The sequence below is a fragment of the Pygocentrus nattereri genome, chromosome 16 (genome assembly GCF_015220715.1).
Source record: "Pygocentrus nattereri isolate fPygNat1 chromosome 16, fPygNat1.pri, whole genome shotgun sequence".
Taxonomy (NCBI): domain Eukaryota; kingdom Metazoa; phylum Chordata; class Actinopteri; order Characiformes; family Serrasalmidae; genus Pygocentrus; species Pygocentrus nattereri.
In genome coordinates, this window is record NC_051226.1 from 40,210,964 (window position 1) to 40,230,165 (window position 19,202).

The window sequence follows — 19,202 nt, forward strand, 5'->3', positions numbered from 1 at the left end:
ATTCAGTTTATTAATAATTATTAACAGATTCATGAGTTTGTCTTGCTTTTTCTACAGGCTATTGAAGAGTTCTACTGCTGAAGAAGCCTGTGATTCTCTGACTAAAGTTCTAGGAATCAACCCCTTACTGCTGAGAGAGCTGGACCTGAGTGGGAAATTACAAGGAGATTCAGAAATGAAGAAGATCTCTGATCTACTGGAGGATTCACACTGCAGACCCAACAAACTTCTGTATGTAGTGCATTGCTTTTTTATTTCAATGAATTCTTTAAAAAATATGAAAGGTGAAATGATTATTACGCTTTATTATTTTTGTCATGTGAGCTACACTGCACTCATACAAATACCTCCTTTTGGTTATTTTTATCAGTGATTTTTCTTGACGTTACCTTTTGTCTACCATCCCTCTCCTTCTGTAGGCTGAATAAGTGCACTATTACAAAGAAAGGCTGTCCTGCTCTGTCATCAGCTCTTTGTTCAAATCTTTCACACCTGATAGAGCTGGATCTCAGTGAGAATCTACTAGGAAACTCTGGAGTGAAGAAGATCTGTGAAATGTTGAAGAATCCTCAATCTGTGCTACAGAAGCTACAGTGAGATAATTTATATTCCTAAGCTCAGTATCAGCATAGGCTGAAATTTCATCCTGACATTCCTAATTGTTTATCATTTTATTTGTATTATTTTTATTTATTTGCATTTATGACGCCTTAGCTATTGAGTTTCTTATGTAAAAGACACTGTAGGAAGACAAGGCAACCAAAGGCATAGATTAATAAATATAGGATAATTATATCAACAACTTCCATGAAAGAAATACACTCTATATTTCTAAACAGCCTCTCCATGGATCACCACCTTATCGTGGTGGAGGGTTTTGTGTGCTTAAATGATCCTAGGAGCTATGTTGTCTGGAGCAAAAGCTCCTGGTAGCGTCTCCCATGGCAAACTGGTCCTAGTTGACAGGCCAGACAAAGTGTGATCCATAATCACCCCTATGAAAACAAAAAAAAGGACTTGTGTACCCTGCCCAGATCAGGGTTACCGGGGCCCCACCCTGGAGCCAGGCCTGGGGGAGGGGATCATCAGCGAGCGTCTGGTGGCCGCGCATTCACTCATGGTGCCCGGCCGGGCCCAGCCCAAAGGAGATACATGAGTCCCCCCTCCCATCAACCCATCCCCGATGGGAGGGTCAGTAGTAGGGGTTCGGTGCATTGTGGATCGGGCAGTGTCCGAAGGCGTGGGCCTTGGCGTTCCGATCCTTGGTTGCTGAAACTGGCTTTTGGAACTTGGAATGTTACCTCACTGGCGGGGAAGGAGCCTGAGTTGGTGCGCGGGGTTGAGAGATACCTGCTAGATATAGTCAGGCTCACCTCAACACACAGCTTGGGCTCTGGGTCCAATCTCCTTGAGAGGGGCTGGACTTTATTCTTTTCTGGAGTTACCCATGATGAGAGGTGGCGGGCAGGTGTGGGCTTTCTCATAGCCCCTCACGCCTGTATGTTGGGGTTTTCTCCGGTGGATGAGAGGGTAGCTTCCCTATGCCTTCAGGTTGGGGAATGGGTCCTGACTGTTGTCTGTGCTTATGCACCGAACAGCAGTTCAGGGTACCCAGCCTTCTTAGAGTCCTTGGGAAGGGTGCTTGAAAGTGCTCCTCCTGGAGACTCTATTGTCCTACTGGGGGACTTCAACGCTCATGTGGGCAATGACAGTGAGACCTGGAGGGGTGTGATTGGGAGGAATGGCCTCTCTGATCTGAACCCGAGTGGTGTTCAGTTTTTGGACTTCTGTGCAAACCATAGTTTGTCCATCACGACCACCATGTTTGAACACAAGGATGTCCATAAGTGCACATGGTGCCAGGACACCCTAGGCCGCAGTTCAATGATTGACTTGTATACGGGTCATCCGACTTGCGGCCATGTGTTTTGGACATGCGGGTAAAGAGAGGAGCTGAGCTGTCAACTGATCACCACCTGGTGGTGAGTTGGATCAGGTGGTGGGGGAAGATGCAGGTCAGACCAGGCAAACCCAAATGTATAGTCAGGGTTTGCTGGGAACGTCTGGCAGAAGAACCTGTCAGATTGATCTTCGACTCACACCTCCGTCAGAACTTTGACCAGATATCGGGGAGGTGAGGGACATTGACTCAGAATGGGCCATGTTCCGCTCCTCCATTGTTGAAGCGGCTGACTGTAGCTGTGGTCGCACGGTATTTGGTGCCTGTTGGGGTGGTAAACCTCGAACCCGGTGGTGGACACCCCAGGTGAGTGATGCCTTCAAGCTGAAGAAGGAGTCCTACCGGGCATGGTTGGCCTGTAGGACACCAGAGGCAGCTGGCAGGTATCGAAAGGCCAAGCGATCTGCAGCTTCAGTCATTGTCAAGGCAAAAACCCGGGAGTGGGAAGTTTGGTGAGGCCTTGGAAAGTGACTTTCCAAGTCGGCTCCGAAAAGATTCTGGCAAACCGTCAGGCGACTCAGAAGGGGAAAGCAGTGTGCCACTAGCACTGCATATAGTGGAGACGGTGTGCTGTTGACTTCGACTGAAGACGTCATTGGGCGGTGGAAGAAACACTTTGAGGACCTTCTCAATCCCACCGACACGTTCTCCAGTGAGGAGGCAGAGTCTGGGGACATGGGAATAGGCTTCCATTACTGAGGCCGAAGTCGCTAAGGTAGTTAAAAAGCTCCTTGGCAGCAGGGCTCCAGGGGTGGATGAGATCCGTCCCGAGTTCCTCAAGGCTCTGGATGTTGTGGGGCTGTCTTGGCTGACACGTCTTTTCAACATTGCGTGGACATCGGGGGCGGTGCCACTGGATTGGCAAACTGGGGTGGTGGTGCCTCTTTTTAAAAAGGGGGACCAGAGGGTGTGTTCCAACTACAGGGGAATCACACTTCTCAGCCTCCCTGTTAAGGTCTATGCAGCGGTACTGGAGAAGAGAGTGCGGCTTATAGTCAAACCTCGGATTCAGGAGGAGCAGTGCCGGTTCCGCCCTGGTCATGGAACACTGGACCAACTCTTTACCCTCTCCAGTATTCTGCAGGGTTCATGGGAGTTTGCCCAACCAGTCCACATGTGCTTTCTGGAATTGGAGAAGGCATTCGACTGTGTTCCCTGGGCTATTCTGTGGGAGGTGCTTCGGGATTACGGGGTACATGGCTCTTTGCTATGAGCCATTCAGACCCTGTACAAACAAAGCAGGAGTTTGGTTCGTAAGTCAGACTCGTTCCCAGTGAGAGTTGGACTCCATCAGGGCTGCCCTTTGTCACCAATTCTATTCATAATTTTATGGATGGAATTTCTAGGCGCAGTCAGGGGATGGAGGGTGTCCGGTTTGGTGACCTCAGGGTCACATCGCTGCTGTTTGCAGATGATGTGGTCCTATTGGGGACATCAGGCCGCGAACTTCAGCTTTCGCTGGATCGGTTTGCAGCCCAGTGTGAAGCGGCCGGGATGAGGATCAGTACCTCCAAATCTGAGGCCATGGTTCTCAGGTGGGAAAGGGTGTAGAGCCCTCTCTCGGTCGGGGATGAGCTCTTGCCTCAAGTGGAGGAGTTTAAGTATCTTGGGGTCTTGTTCACAAGTGATGGTACAAGGGAGCGGGAGATTGACAGGCGGATTGGTGCTGGGTCAGCAGTGATGCGGGCTCTTTACCGGTCTGTTGTGGTAAAGAAAGAGCTGAGCCATTAAGCAAGGCTCTCGATTTACTGGTCGATCTACGTTCCCACCCTCACCTACGGTCATGAGCTTTGGGTAATGACCGAAAGAACGAGATCACGAATACAAGTGGCAGAAATGAGTTTCCTCCGCAGGGTGTCTGGACTCTCCCTTAGAGATAGGGTGAGAATTTCGGTCATCCGGGAGGGACTCGGAGTAGAGCCGCTGCGCTGCTTCTCAACGTCGAGAGGAGCCAGCTGAGGTGGTTCGGGCATCTGGTTAGGATGCCTCCTGGATGCCTCCCTCGGGAGGTGTCACAGGGAAGTCCACCTGGGAGGAGACCCCGGGGAAGACCCAGGACACGCTGGCGTGACTATATCGACAAGCTGGCCTGGCAACGCTGCGGAATCCCCCCCAGGGAGCTAGTGGAAGTGGCTGGGGAAAGGGTGGTCTGGGCCTCATTGCTTAGGATGCTGCCCCCACGACCTGAACCCCGGAGAAGCAGAAGATGATGGATGGATGGATGGATGGATGGATGGATGGATGGATGGATTTCTAAACAGCTCAGGAGTTCTAATGCAGAAATTGGCTCTCATGATTTTTGACATGGTTTTTTGTTTGATAGAGAGGCCTCCATCTGTTAAAAACTTCCAAAATCTACTTTAAATTAAATTGTTATTCAGTATGGGTTTTTTTTGCACCAGTGTTTTTCTTCATGTATACTTTCTTTTATTCTCATTTTGATGCTAAAGTTCACGTGTTCCCTGCTATCTAGACTTTCATTCTGCAGTATAACAGAGGAAGGATATGCTGCACTGGCATCAGCTTTGAAATCAAACCACTCATCACACCTGATGGAGCTGGATCTCAGTGGAAACGATCCTGGAGATACAGGAGTGCAGAAGCTCATTAATCTACTAGCTGGTCCAAACTGTAAACTGAAGAAACTGAGGTAGATAGTTTTAGAAATGCAGATATTGTGAGCTTATAAATTTCAAAAACATATTTAGTTTACAGAACATTTGTAGTATATTTATTGATGTAGAAATCACTTCTAGAATAGTCAGGATATTTGTAACAAAATCACTCTGAGAAAAATATTTCTGAATTCACAAGGTTTGTGTCTATTGAAGGGCCACAGCTTGGTTCTAGATATTTTTTGTGTTGAGCATTTTGTCTTTTGGAACATTTACCACTGTAAAAAATTCAGAAGTTTGGTTTAAAACGACATTTTTTTCAATCATCAATTCCATCTAAACTTACACTGTTGGTCATAAATAAACAAAAAATAATTCTTAATATTAATAATAATTATGAGAATTATTAATCTGTCTTGCTTTTTCTACAGGCTATTGAAGAGCTCTACTGCTGAAGAAGCCTGTGATTCTCTGACTAAAGTTCTAGGAATCAACCCCTTACTGCTGAGAGAGCTGGACCTGAGTGGGAAATTACAAGGAGATTCAGAAATGAAGAAGATCTCTGATCTACTGGAGGATTCTCACTGCAGACCTAAAAAACTTCTGTATGTAGCTCATTGCTTTTATATTGCAATGAATTCTTTAAAAAATATGAAAGGTGAAGTGATTATTACGCTTTGATATGTTTGTCATGTGAGCTGCACTGTACTCATACAAATCCCTCCTTTTGGTTATTTTTATCAGTGATATTTCTTGACGTTACCTTTTGTTGACCATTCCTCTCCTTCTGTAGGCTGAATATGTGCAGTATTACAGAGGAAGGCTGTGCTGCTCTGTCATCAGCTCTTTGTTCAAATCCTTCACACCTGATAGAGCTGGATCTAAGTGAGAATCTACTAGGAAACTCTGGAGTGAAGAAGATCTGTGAAATGTTGAAGAATCCTCAATCTGTGCTACAGAAGCTACAGTGAGATCATTTATATTCCTAAGCTCAGTATCAGCATAGGCTGAAAGGTCATCCTGACATTCCTTATTGTTTATATATATATATATATATATATATATATATATATATATATATATATATATTATTTTAAATATTTTCATTAATGAAACTTCAGGTATTGGGCTTTTCATGTAAAAGTTACTAGCAGGAATATGCACCGACAAGTATAGATTAATAAATATAAAATTATTATATCAGTAGTTTCATTGATTGAAATACAGTATGAACTTCTGAGCAAGTCAGAAGATCTAAAGTAGAAATTGGCTCTCATGATTTTTGACATGGTTGGTTATGTGATGCAGAGGCCTACAACACTTATGGACATCCAAACTATACATTGAATTTAATTGATATTCAGTACGTTTGTATGTGCTTCAGTGTTTTTCTTCATTTATGCTTTTATTCTTGTTTTGATACTAAAGTTCACATTTTCCCTGCTATCCAGACTTTCATTCTGCAGTATAACAGAGGAAGGATATGCTGCACTGGCATCAGCTTTGAAATCAAACCCCTCATCACACCTGATGGAGCTGGATCTCACTGGAAACGATCCTGGAGATACAGGAGTGCAGAAGATCATTAAACTACTAGATGATCCAAACAGTAAACTGAAGAAACTGAGGTAGATAGTTTTAGAAATACAGATATTGTGAGCTAATAAATTTCATTAACATATTTAGTTTACAGAACATTTGTAGTATATTTATTCATATAGAAATCACTTCTAGAATAGTCAGGATTTTTGTAACAAAATCACTCTGAGAAAAATATTTCTGAAATCGTGAGGTTTGTATGTATTGAAAGGCCCACGGCTTGGTTACAGATATTTTCTTTCCTGTTCAGCATTTAGTATTTTGGAACAATTACCAATTTTATAAATTCAGAATGTTATTTTAAAATGTTTATGTTTTTTTTAAACATCAATGTGGTCTTTACTAAAATATTTCACAAAAAAGACATTATTTTAAAATTTTCATCATAAATAAGCAAAAACATGTTATTATTAATAATAACAGAAATATGAATGTGTTGCTTTTTCTACAGGCTATTGAAGAGTTCTACTGCAGAGGAAGTCTGTGATTCTCTGACTAAAGTTCTAGGAATCAACCCCTTACTGCTGAGAGAGCTGGACCTGAGTGGCAAATTACAAGGAGATTCAGAAATGAAGAAGATCTCTGATCTACTGGAGGATTCACACTGCAGACCCAACAAACTTCTGTATGTAGCTCATTGCTTTTATATTTCAATGAATTCTTTAAAAAATATGAAAGGTGAAATGATTATTACGCTTTGATATTTTTGTCATGTGGGTTACACTGCGCTAATAACAATATTATTTTTATTTTGAATGTTTTTTCAGTGAAGTTTCTTGACATTAACTTCTGTGCATCCCACTCTGTCTGCAGGTTGAATAAAAACAGTATTACAATGAAAGGCTGTGCTGCTCTGTCATCAGCTCTTTGTTCAAATCCTTCACACCTGATTGAGCTGGATCTGAGTGACAATCTGCTAGGAACCTCTGGAGTGAAGAAGATCTGTGAAATGTTGAAGAATCCTCAATCTGTGCTACAGAAGCTACAGTGAGATCATTTATATTCCTAAGCTCAGTATCAGCATAGGCTGAAAGTTCATCCTGATATTCCGTATTGTTTATCATTTTTTAAAAATCATTTTTATTAATTTGCATAAATGACGTCTTAGCTATTGATCTTTTTTTAAATGATATTGTAGACAGACAAGGCACCCAGAAACATTGATTATTAAATCTAAAATAATTTTATCTGCACTTTCTGTGATAGAAGTACAACATGATGTTCTGAGCACCTCAGAAGATCTAAAGCAGAAATTGCCTCTCATGATTTTTGCCATGGTTGGCTATGTGACGCAGAGGCCTACTTCTCTTACATACTTCCTATTTCTACATTAATTAAAATTTTTATTCACTAGGATTTTATTTACTTCAATGTTTTCCTTCATATGTAAGTTCTTTTTGTCTTCTTTTTATACTAAACTGCAAGTTTCTTCTGCTGTCTAGACTTTCATTCTGCAGTATAACAGAGGAAGGATATGCTGCTCTGGGATCAGCTTTGAAATCAAACCGCTCATCACACCTGATAGAGCTGGATATCAGAGGGAACAATCCTGGAGATACAGGGGTGAAGAAGCTTGTTGATCTACAAGATGATCCAAACAGTAACCTGAAGAAACTGAGGTAGATAGTTTTAGAATTGCAGATATTGTGAACTTATTAAGTTTATAGTACATTAGTAGTATATTTATTGATTTAGAAATCACTTCTAGAATAGTCATGATTTTTTTAATAAAGTCATTTTGAGAAAAATATTTCTAAAGTTTAGATTTAGTACTTATTGGGCCATTTGTTTATATTTATTATTTATGTTAAAAGCATGGCTTACAGTTTTAAAGTTATTGCTGTATTATATATTTTCATGTTCTGATCTAAGCTGTTATCAGGATGCCTGTCTTTAATGATGAACCCACTGCTTGTTCCTGGATTTTTTTTCCATCCCTTTAATCATTTATTTTTCTGGACACATCAGCTACTATCAGAATTCAGAATGCTATTTTAAAACAACTGTATTTTTTTAAATGATAAATTTCTTCCAAACTTTGATATTTATCTAAAATCTGCGTTTAATTGCACTTTTGCCAAATATTAGGTAAATGAATTATTATTATTATTATTATTATTATTAATAATCATCATCATCATCATCATCATCATCATCCTCATCATCATCCTCATCATCATCATTATTAGAAAAATCAGTCTGTTTTGCTTTGTCTACAGGTTGTTAAACAGTTCAATGGCAGAGGAAGTCTGTGATTCTCTGACCAAAGTTCTAGGAATCAACCCCTTACTGCTGAGAGAGCTGGACCTCAGTGGGAAATTACAAGGAGATTCAGAAATGAAGAAGATCTCTGATCTACTGGAGGATTCACACTGCAGACCCAACAAACTTCTGTATGTAGTGCATTGCTTTTATATTTCAATGAATTCTTTAAAAAATATGAAAGGTGAAATGATTATTACACTTTATTATTTTTGTCATGTGGGTTACACTGCGCTAATAACAATATTATTTTTATTTTGAACGTTTTTTCAGTGAAGTTTCTTGACATTAACTTCTGTGCATCCCACTCTGTCTGCAGGTTGAATAAAAACAGTATTACAAAGAAAGGCTGTGCTGCTCTATCATCAGCTCTTTGTTCAAATCCTTCACACCTGATAGAGCTGGATCTGAGTGAGAATCAACTAGGAACCTCTGGAGTGAAGAAGATCTGTTCACTATTGAACAATCACTACTGTAAACTGCAGAATCTGGGGTGAGTTGTTGTTCTCTAACACTGTTTGCTTATTAGCCAGCTATTAATCTTAAACCTATAGTACCTAAGAAGCATACATGGCTAAGAAAGTGAGGCACTGAATCATGGGCTCAGAAATGTCAGCACAACCATAATAATATTGTTCTCATATGCTAAACAACATTACATTTTTAAAAATTGCATTTACATCATACAGGGTATTTACAAATTCATACAATTTTCCCATGACCCTTAATCTATATAATTAGCCAAAACTTGTTTGCTGTCCAATGTTTTCATCTTTACTAATAGAAGCTTTATATGCACATACACAAAGGATTGATTTAATCAATTATTAAATGACACAATTGATTAATCCTGGTGACGGTATTGCGCAGAATTCTGACTTCCCTTTGAATGCATGGGCATCATGCAGACATATGAGCACTAATGCTGTGTTTCAGATTCTGATAAATTAGGTATTACATTATTTTCAAAGAAGCCACAACAGAAAATTCTGCCATACAGTGGCAGCATTCCACAGCCTTATGGAATAAACCAGATGTCAATTTTTTTATTTTTCTGGCAGCCATGGATGCCAAACTTTCATTCTTGTATTGCAGACAAAATCAGTTTAGTACATCAAAAATAACGGTGTTATTCTGCCCTTGTCCACCTTAAACATTCTGTTGCTAAAGCTTTCCTCTAAAAATCAGTAGTGGAGCCATAGAGCAGCTTTGCATAATGTGCCTCTAAAGCTCCTTTCCCAAAACTGGAACTTTGATTTGTCTTTGAATTCTTTTTTTACATTAATTTTTTCATATTATTTTTATTAGGAATAGAACAAAGCTACATCAATTTTACAAACACCTACAAAAATGTACACTCTAGCCCGATCTTTCTAATTTCTGAGCTTCTTTGTATAAATAAAATATTATGGTTTATTTTATTACCATAACTTTGTCTTTGATTTTATGATTAGTTTGTGAAACTGTAAAACAAAGCCATTTGTAGACTTTTCCACTGAAAATAGCAGAACCAACAAGAGCTGACCTGTTTACTGTTTTTCAGCACTGGTTTTTAAATAAAAATGAAATAACCAAAAGATGCACAGACCCATGAAGAACACAGATACAAGGATTAACCATGATTAACCAGTACTATTAACCAAAAGGACGGTTGAGGTGATTAACCTGTCATTGGCAATGCAACAAACTCTTCTCAACCATAGCATAAAAACATAAAAACAAATTAAACAAACACCTACACAAACAAAAGGCTAGTTTTACAGATCTGAAAATAAACATTCAAACTCTCTAGCTGAGGCTGGCACTAAGACTTTTTTACGATTTAAGTTTTGTCTTTTTCCTTCTTGCTCCAACTTGCTGAAATCAATGCACATTCTGATTTGGTTGTCTTTAGACGAACCGTTTTGGAGATGAAGCCAGCATGATGAACAGGTTCTACTGGCAATGGTATAAATAGCTATTCACTGTCCTCAACTCTGATTGCTGACATTAACTTCATAAGTGATGCATGGTTTATGAGCCATTCCCCATAGTAAAAATTCTCTATTTTTTAATTTTGATTAAATCTGTATTTAAGTAAATAAGTGAGAGGTATCATGGAAAAACAAGTTTCAAATACACTAACAGTCTTAATCATTCCATGAAATATAAGAAAAAAAACCCAAAACATTTTAGTTACATGTTTCATATGAGGGCAGTTTAAGGACCATATTATCTGGAGTCCAGTAGCACAATAAGACAACAACGACATAAGCATGCAATCCATATAGGGTATACCTGGGTAATGCAACATACGAATAGCTAAAATGAGAGAAAAAAAGAACATAAAATCACTAGAGAAGGGGACATGCCTCCATGACATACTCACTAATCTTATAATGATTTAAAAGAATTTTTAAATGGGCAAAATGAAAAAGCTCCGCTCAGAGTAATTATAATAATGATGACATACCCATTGATCCCTGTGAACTATCAAACTATAGTCCTATCTTGAATCTCCCCTTTATATCTAAGATCTTGAAAAAAGTGGTAACAAAACAAACAAGTTCCTATTTGTATAGGAATCATCTACATAAAAAAATCAGTCTGGTTTTAGGCCACATCACAGTACAGAATTAGCACTGGTAAAAATTGTAAATGATCTTTTATTGTTCTCTGACAAAGGAAATGTGTCTCTGCTAGTCCTCCTTGATCTTAGTGCAGTATTTAACACGATAGATCACTTTATCCTACTAGATAGACTAGAAAACCCTGTAGGGGTAACAGGAACATCTCTTTCCTGGTTCAGGTCCTACCTCACTGATCACTGTCAGTTCGTTAATGTAAAGGGCAAATCATCTGTCCTTGCAAAAGTAAAGTATGGTGTTCCACAAGGCTCTGTTTTAGGACCTACATTATTCATAATATATATATATTACCACTGGGCACCATTATCAGTAAACACAGTATCAATGTCCAATGTCCTGCTATGCTCATGACACTCAGTTACGTATGTATATATATATATATATATATCAAGAGAACCATATGATATAATTAAACTGTGTAAAAGACATAAAAGACTGGATGTCGAGTAACTTTCTCTTGCTTACATAAAACAGAGGTCCTGCTTCTTAGTCCAAAAGCAGCTAGAAACAAACTGTCTGACTGAACACTTAAACTTAACAATCTCTAAGCTGCATCAAGCTCATCTGTTAAAAATCTTGGTGTCGTGATGGACGCTGATCTGTCCTTTGACGCACATATTACTAATATCACAAGAACAGCAGTCCTGCATCTCCACAATATCCCTAAATTAAGAAATGCGTCTCTACAGGACGCAGAAAAACTAGTTCATGCATTCATTACTTCAAGGCTGGACACTGTAATGTCCTGCTGTCTGGACGTCCCAGCAAAAGCCTTAACAAGCTCCAGCTGGTCCAGAACGCTGCAGCCAGAGTCTCACAAGAAGTGAGCGTGTGAAGGTGTGAAGGTGTGGGCATCTGTGCGCCCGCGCGCATTCTTCCCTGACGTGCGCCCTCGGACTCGTGTGCAGTCGTGCATGTTCCTCCCGTGTGTGCGCCCTCCCGCACGTGTGCACGTTCGTCCCATGTATGCATCCATATACAAACTGGTACTGGCTGGGCTTTCCATTCGCCCCCACCTCATCTAGGGGGATGGGGGGGGTGTATATATGGGTGTGTGTTTGTACATATTGGGGTGATGTGTATGTATATATGTGGGTGTATGTATGTATGTAGGAATGTGTATAGGTGTGTATGTGTGCGTAGGTGTATATATAGGGGTGGAGGAATATAAGGGAGTGAAGGTATGTATGTGTATATATGAGGTTGAGTGTATGTGAGGACAGCTGGTTCTGGATCGGGGGATTGTTGCCCCCGGTCCTCTCCCGGCTGCTCCCCTGTGGTTGCTACTTCCCCCCCCAGATGGGGGGTGCCTTGGGGCTTCAGGGCCTGGCCTGGTACTCCGGTGTGACGGTTGGCCCGCTCCCCTGGGTGGTTGGGCTCCGGGGTGGCTCAGGGCCCCTCGGCGGGGATGGGGCCCTGCTGGGTGGTGGGTGGCTCTCGGGCGTATGAGGCGCTGGGTCTTTGCTGCTGCCTCGTGATGGGGAGGGGCATCCTGGGGTTTCCTCTGGTTCCTCTGGTTCCCTTGGACCTGCGCTCCATGGCTGGGGGGGTGCTGTCCGGAGTCCCCCTCTCCCTTCCGCTGGGGTGGGCATGCAGGGGTCACTGGGAGATACGGCCCAGGGTCTCCACTGCTCCTGGGGGGGGCCGCGGCGGGCGGGATTCCCTGGTCTTTCTCTGCCTTCCTCTGGCCTCTGGGGGGATGTTGTCGCAGCTTTCTGCCCTCGATATTGAGTGCATCTTGTGACAAATTTATACTGTACTGCACTCACAAACACACACACACACTCACATACACATACATCACAGTCATTTGTGCAGTATTTCCAAGTGCTGTATGTCTCAGGTACACTTTCTTCTCTTTTCTCAGGAGCAGCAGTTGGTGAACCATCGCCGTGGCATTTGCGCTGTGTTTTTCTTTTTTCTGCCCTTTTGTTATTTCCCTTTTTTACCCCCCCCCGCTTATCTCTCCTCTCCCTTCTTTACAGATTCCCCTGGCCTGTCAAGTCTGGCATGATGCTGACACATTTTCATTAAAATATCAAATGTATAAACAAAATGAAATCAAATAATTAAAAATTAAATAAATAAATAAAGAATCACTGACAAGATGAGCCTATAATATATAGTGCTCATTTTGGAAAAGTAAATTTGTTTGGCACAGTAACGCAGTCTGACCATAATTCTGATTGCAAATCTGCCAGACAAGACAGGGACAAAAAAAAAAAAAAAAGAGTCTCACAAGAACCAGAAAGTTCGACCATATCAGCCCAGTTTTATCAGCCCTGCACTGGTTACCAGTTAAATTTCACATTGATTAGAAAATCCTATTACTGACCTATAAAGCTCTAAACGGACTCGCCTAAAAACTTACTTGTATAGTGGAGCCTTTGGTGATTAGTCTCCCTGTCAGATCTGGACCTGCTGGAGTCTCTGCTGCTCTGTTATACTGTAATCTGTGGTCAGCCACTCTTTACCTAACTGACTCTGTGGTCACTCACTCTTTACCTAACTGACTCTGTGGTCAGCCACTCTTTACAATTAACTCTGGGTTTTTATTTCCTTTCTCTGCCGAGTTGATTAGCTGCCCATCCAGTGCGTCTGATGCTGCTGCCTTTTCTGCCTTGATCGGCTGCCACTGTGCTTGACCACCACTGAGCTTCTTGCTGTACAAAGCTGCTTCATGACAACACCTGTTGTAAAAAGCACTATATGAATAAACCTTGCTTGCTTACTTGCTTATCCCATGACCCAGATAAGTAGCTTAGAAAATTATGTGTGTGTGTGTGTGTGTGTGTGTGTGTGTGTGTGTGTGTGACAGAAAGAGAGATACACATTTAAGGAATTAAACAAGTAAAGCAAAAGTGCTATTGCTCAAATAAAACAAATTGGAGTTTTAACCAGCATCATAAACTTCTGACCCAATTCTGTTTGGACTGAATATGTTATACATTTCAAAAGTCCAGCTGTTAATAGTGATGAATTGTAGTATCTTGGCTTTATTGTGTCATTTCAGTTAATGAGAAAAACACTTTTGAACATGAGCAGCCTGTCTTATTTACACCACTTGGTGGAGCTATTTGCCCTTGTTTAAAATAATTAATTCAAACATTAGATAATAACTCCTTGATGACATATAGTATGGATATTGTGTTTGGACTGTCCAATAAACCAAGATTTTATTTATTTTATTTTTTTGGTCTGCTTGACCCTGAAGACAAAGTGTGAATTCTTGAGGCATATTTATGACTTGGGACATTACCTCTAGAGGGAACACAAGGGGGTTTCTCAGAAAACAGAAAGCAGTTTTTAGAACATGTTGTTTGACCTGTATTATGTTCAAAATAGTATAAAAATATTTCATGTTTTACCTTTTAACTTCATTGTTGTTTGTAAATATGCAATTATTCCAAATATTATACCTGCAATATGTTTTAAAAAGTTGGGACAGGAGCATGTATACCTCTGTGTTTACCATCAAATTTCCTTTTAAGCGCATTTAATAATCATTTGGAGACTGAAAATTGATGCACGTTTAAAAGTGGAATTTTTGTGGTTTGTCTGTTATACGAGTCTTCAGCTGTGCAGCCTTACGGGGCCTTTTTTTGGGGCAATTTTGAGCTTAATATGATACTTTATCAGTAGGAGACAGTTCTGCCTTGCAAGCAGGTCAGTCTAGGTCAACCTGCATTCTCTGATTATGCAGCCATAATGTTGATGTCAGAATGTGGCTTGGTTTAGTCATGTTGAAATATCTCTGACATAAATGTTTGAGGATGCAGCAATGAACAGGTTTAATGAAAACAGATTTTCAAAGCTCTCCAGAGCTCATGAGTTGATATACACCACAGAAACATGCAATTATTTTTAATGCAGTGCTGTTGAAGGTCTCGAGCATTCAGTTATGGTTTTCAGCCTTTTTTCACACAGAGATTTCTCTAGTCTCTGATGAGGAGACATGCATCCCTTCAATTTATGAGGATATTATGTACCAAAGAGGGTGATCTAGCTATACCTCCAATTGCTCACAGGGAACATGGTTTATTTGCTGATGTATTGTTGGCAAAGTACTGAGCCTCAACTCATCCTGGCTGATAAGGAACTAGACCTTTCCTGTATGTATAAGATGTTTTTTGAACATTTTGCAATGCTTCTAGTCTTAAACTGATCCTGTTCCAACCTTTTTGGAAAATACTGCTTGCATTATTGATTAGGAATGAGCCTATTTTGATGAACAACTTGAAAAAAAAAATATATATATATATTTACTGTGAAGTTGATGAGATGATAAAATATTACATATCTTGACTTTGTATTGTTTCTGTTAAAATACAGATCAAAATAGCTAAATTTTAGCTAAATTTTACTTTATTGATTTCGGGATCAATACAGTATCTATCTATCCATCTATCTAGATTTAAAAATAAATGCTTTCTGTCTTTACTTGCATTTCACCTACTGTCCCAACTTTTTGGAACTTTAATGTATATTTAATTTCCATTTTTTGACATTGAGACACCCAGGAGCTCCCCTTCATACTGGTAGGATAAAAATTGAGTCTTAGGAGCTTTATTAGTGAGGATCCCACTATTTTTGACATATGTGTGGGGAGGAAAGCTGTTTGGATTTACGGATTAAAAAACGTGTGGACATGACTTGTTTGAAGCATGAAAATGGCCAAGCACAGACACCACAGATACTTTTAAAACAAGATACAATCATCAACCATCTCATTTACACCAAAGGCATAAATGCTGGACATCACCAGAATATTAAAGTTACTTAAATACTAGATATTGTTGCTCCTGCTAGCAAAACAAGAGGTCTGAGAGTTTTTTTTTCAGGGTTTAGGTTGACTAGCAAGCTAGTGTCTCCTCCTCCAGCATTTTACCTTAAGAAGTGTTTGAACACTTGTAACAAATGAAGACCATGTAACAAATATGTCCTATATCTTTACATCCAGATCTTCTGCCATAGATGATCTAGTGGATAGCTAGCTTGAATTACATTATGGAGTTTTAGCAGTGACCATAGAGCACGGCAGCAGGAAAAAGAAAGATAGGAGGACAAAAATGCAAAACATAAATGCTCTTACTGGCTGAGATTATAATTGGGGACAGAAAAAAATTCTGTTCAAAATTTCTGTAATTTATTCGTTTGAAAGTACATAAGTCTTCCATTGTGCTATTTTAGAGCTCTTATCAGATGTTTTGTCTCCAGACTTTCATTCTGCAGTATAACACAGGAAGGATATGCTGCTCTTGCTTCATCTCTGAAATCAAACCCCTCATCGCAACTCATAGAGCTGGATCTCAGAGGGAACAATCCTGGAGATAGAGGAGTGAAGATGCTCACTGATCTACTAGAGGATTCAAACTGTCAACTGAAGAAAACAAGGTATAATAAGCATTTATGCCATAAATACCTTCATTGTTGACTAAGCTTGATAATAATATATAATGTACACGAAGTTGATCAGAATACTGAGTGGATTGGATGAAGTGCACTGTAAAATAACTTTGAAAAAAAAAAAGTCAACCATCTGGCAGCACAGGGTGCCAAACAATGTCTTTAAAAGAAATACCAAGAACATCATCTGGAAAATGCAGCAGAAACAGTTAAATTATATATATTTTTCAGTACAATTGGACAAAAACATCAATTTGTCTTGTTTACTGTATTTTTCTCTGAATTTAGTCATGAACAGTTTGTGACTGCACATTATTAATCCCCGTCTGGTTTTAATTGAAAAGATCTGTGTGTAGATTTATTGCTATTGACCGGACATGAAAGTAATTGTAAAACAAAGGGATTTATGAACACAGCAATTTGCTGGAGTAGTAATTAAGTTGCCAAACAAAGCAGTAAATTAAAGCAAAACAAAACATTTAAAAACAGACAATGGTACGGAGTCAGAAGTTTTCAAACATTTAATGTAATGTAAATATGTCGGATGTGACACAGTCCAAAGTATGTTTGAATGGAATGCAGAACATTATCCAAGTGTTTAATATATGCAGTAACAGTAAAATTATAAAACTGTGTATACATACACATTTATACTGTGTACTTTATTCACATTTATTAATTTACTTATGATTTAGCATCACTGGAGATTTTTAGACACAATGCACAGATTTAATGTTACAATGAAACATTAAGAAACATCTATCAAAAAAAATCACAGAAACATCAGGATCAAAATAAAAATGAAAATGTAATATGTAAAAAGACAATGTATTTGAATGTTTGCACACTCATTTATGCAATATTAACCTCAATATTAAAATTCAAAAGCAATACTTTGATTTTATTTGCCTTTTATTAACTAGTAGAAAGATTTAGATGCTTTATGACTAGCTATTTTTAAATTAAAATGTATGTCCAGAACTGAATATTCATACTTCATGTGATTATGCAAAATGGTGTGAAAATGACAATTAAATTTAATTTATCTTATATGCTTTTTCGCTTTCTAATAATGCATTTAAATTGAATTATTACAGAGAACAATATGATAGAAAGAAGACACGGTGGCTCTCCTATTTGCAATTACATATTCACACCTACTGCACATCTGTGTTAAAATGCCTTTGAACCTGCATTGGATCTGACTGCTTTTTCATTTTCATGGTATTCTCCATGGAGGCTGACAAGACCCTTTAAACAGTATAATTAAAAACAAGTTGCAGACTCATAAACATGCTTCAAACAAAGAAAACACTTTTATTAAAATAATTATGGTTCCGGCGTGGTATGGAGTAGTTGGGTGTTTGGTGGCCTCCGTGTAGAAACTTTTACATTTCTATCTTTACTGCACCGTTTTCTTTCCTTCCTATACTGAATATTTACATGACCTTATTTTTCAATAAGTGCAAACTCCGAAATGCCTCCTCGAGCAAATTGACAGCTTATTCGGCCTACGGCGAGCACTGCATCGTCTCCAGCACATGCTGCATCACCTATGGTGGGTGTGTCTGCTTCAGCAGATACTGCCTCTGTGGACATTTCAGCTCTGAAATCTGAGCTGATCTGGGCTGTCATCACCGAAATGCAGACAATTCTAGATGACCACCACTCTAAGCTCAGATCTGAGCTTACGGTTATGAAAGCTGAAATAATGCGGGACTTTGCAGCATTAAAAACGGAGTTTGGCGGCATTAAAAATACAGTGTCGGGCATTGAGCATGCTCTGTCCGCATGCACCGACGAAACGTCTGCGCTTCGTGCTACAGTTGAGACCCTGGCCAAGGATGTGACCCGGCTCGAGGATAGATGTGAGGATTTGGAAGCCATTTCCCGCCGCCAAAACCTTCAGATTATGGGGATCCCGGAGGATGACTCTTTTTCAATGACCAACGCGGCAGTTTCTAAGCTTCTTATGGAAGCATTTAACTCAAAGCAAAAACTCCTCCTGTGGAAAGAGCCCACCATTCTCTGGCACCCAAACCGAAAGCTGGTGGAGCACCACGGCCTATCATCGCAAGGCTTCACAACTATGTAGACTGTGCCAACTTCCTTTCGAAAGCCAGGATACTATAACTAATAACATTGAATTCTCTGTTTTTCCGGATTTTACACAAAAAACTGTGAGGGCTCGCGCAGCTTTCAACGAATCTCATAAACAGCTTCGGGGCATTGAGGGAGTTCGGTACGGACTGGTGGAGTCTTGCTGGTCCTCTGTTTTGTTTGGGTCGAGGACATTGGGTGGGTTCTGTTTGTGGAGTTGGAGTATTTCTCTGTGTTTGTGTGTGTGTCTGTGTGTTGGTCGTGTTATGTGTCCTTTCCCCAGCCAGCCAGCTTTATTCTATTCAAACGTTTATTTTCTATCTGTTTTTAGTTAAATGATACGCAAAACGAATGAAAACGGTACCTCTGTCAGATTTCTGAGTTGGAACGTTCGAGGGTTGAATAAGACAGTTAAACATTTAAAAGTTTCCACTCATCTGAAAAGTTTAAATGCGGACATCGTTTTTTTTTACAAGAAACACACATGGATAACTCTGACCATCCTAAATTAAACTTTCCCTGGGTTTCAGAGGTTGGAATGGACCCTATTTTGGATCATTCTAATCCCTGAGTTCTCTCCCAGTCTCTATTTGTGGAGTAAAAAAGTTATCAATAAAAAAAGAATCAATCCGT

The 19,202-nt window shown here is 39.8% G+C and overlaps 1 protein-coding gene across 1 annotated transcript in view; it reads left to right on the forward strand.

Moving 5' to 3' along the window:
- LOC108414337 overlaps positions 1-19,202 on the forward strand; it is a 679,571-nt gene that overhangs the window by 113,563 nt on the left and 546,806 nt on the right. The window contains 9 exon segments of the mRNA XM_037546145.1: positions 58-231; positions 420-593; positions 4,434-4,610; positions 5,007-5,180; positions 5,369-5,542; positions 6,027-6,203; positions 6,626-6,799; positions 6,988-7,161; positions 7,617-7,793. Of these exon segments, the coding sequence (XP_037402042.1) occupies positions 58-231; positions 420-593; positions 4,434-4,610; positions 5,007-5,180; positions 5,369-5,542; positions 6,027-6,203; positions 6,626-6,799; positions 6,988-7,161; positions 7,617-7,793 (1,575 nt within the window).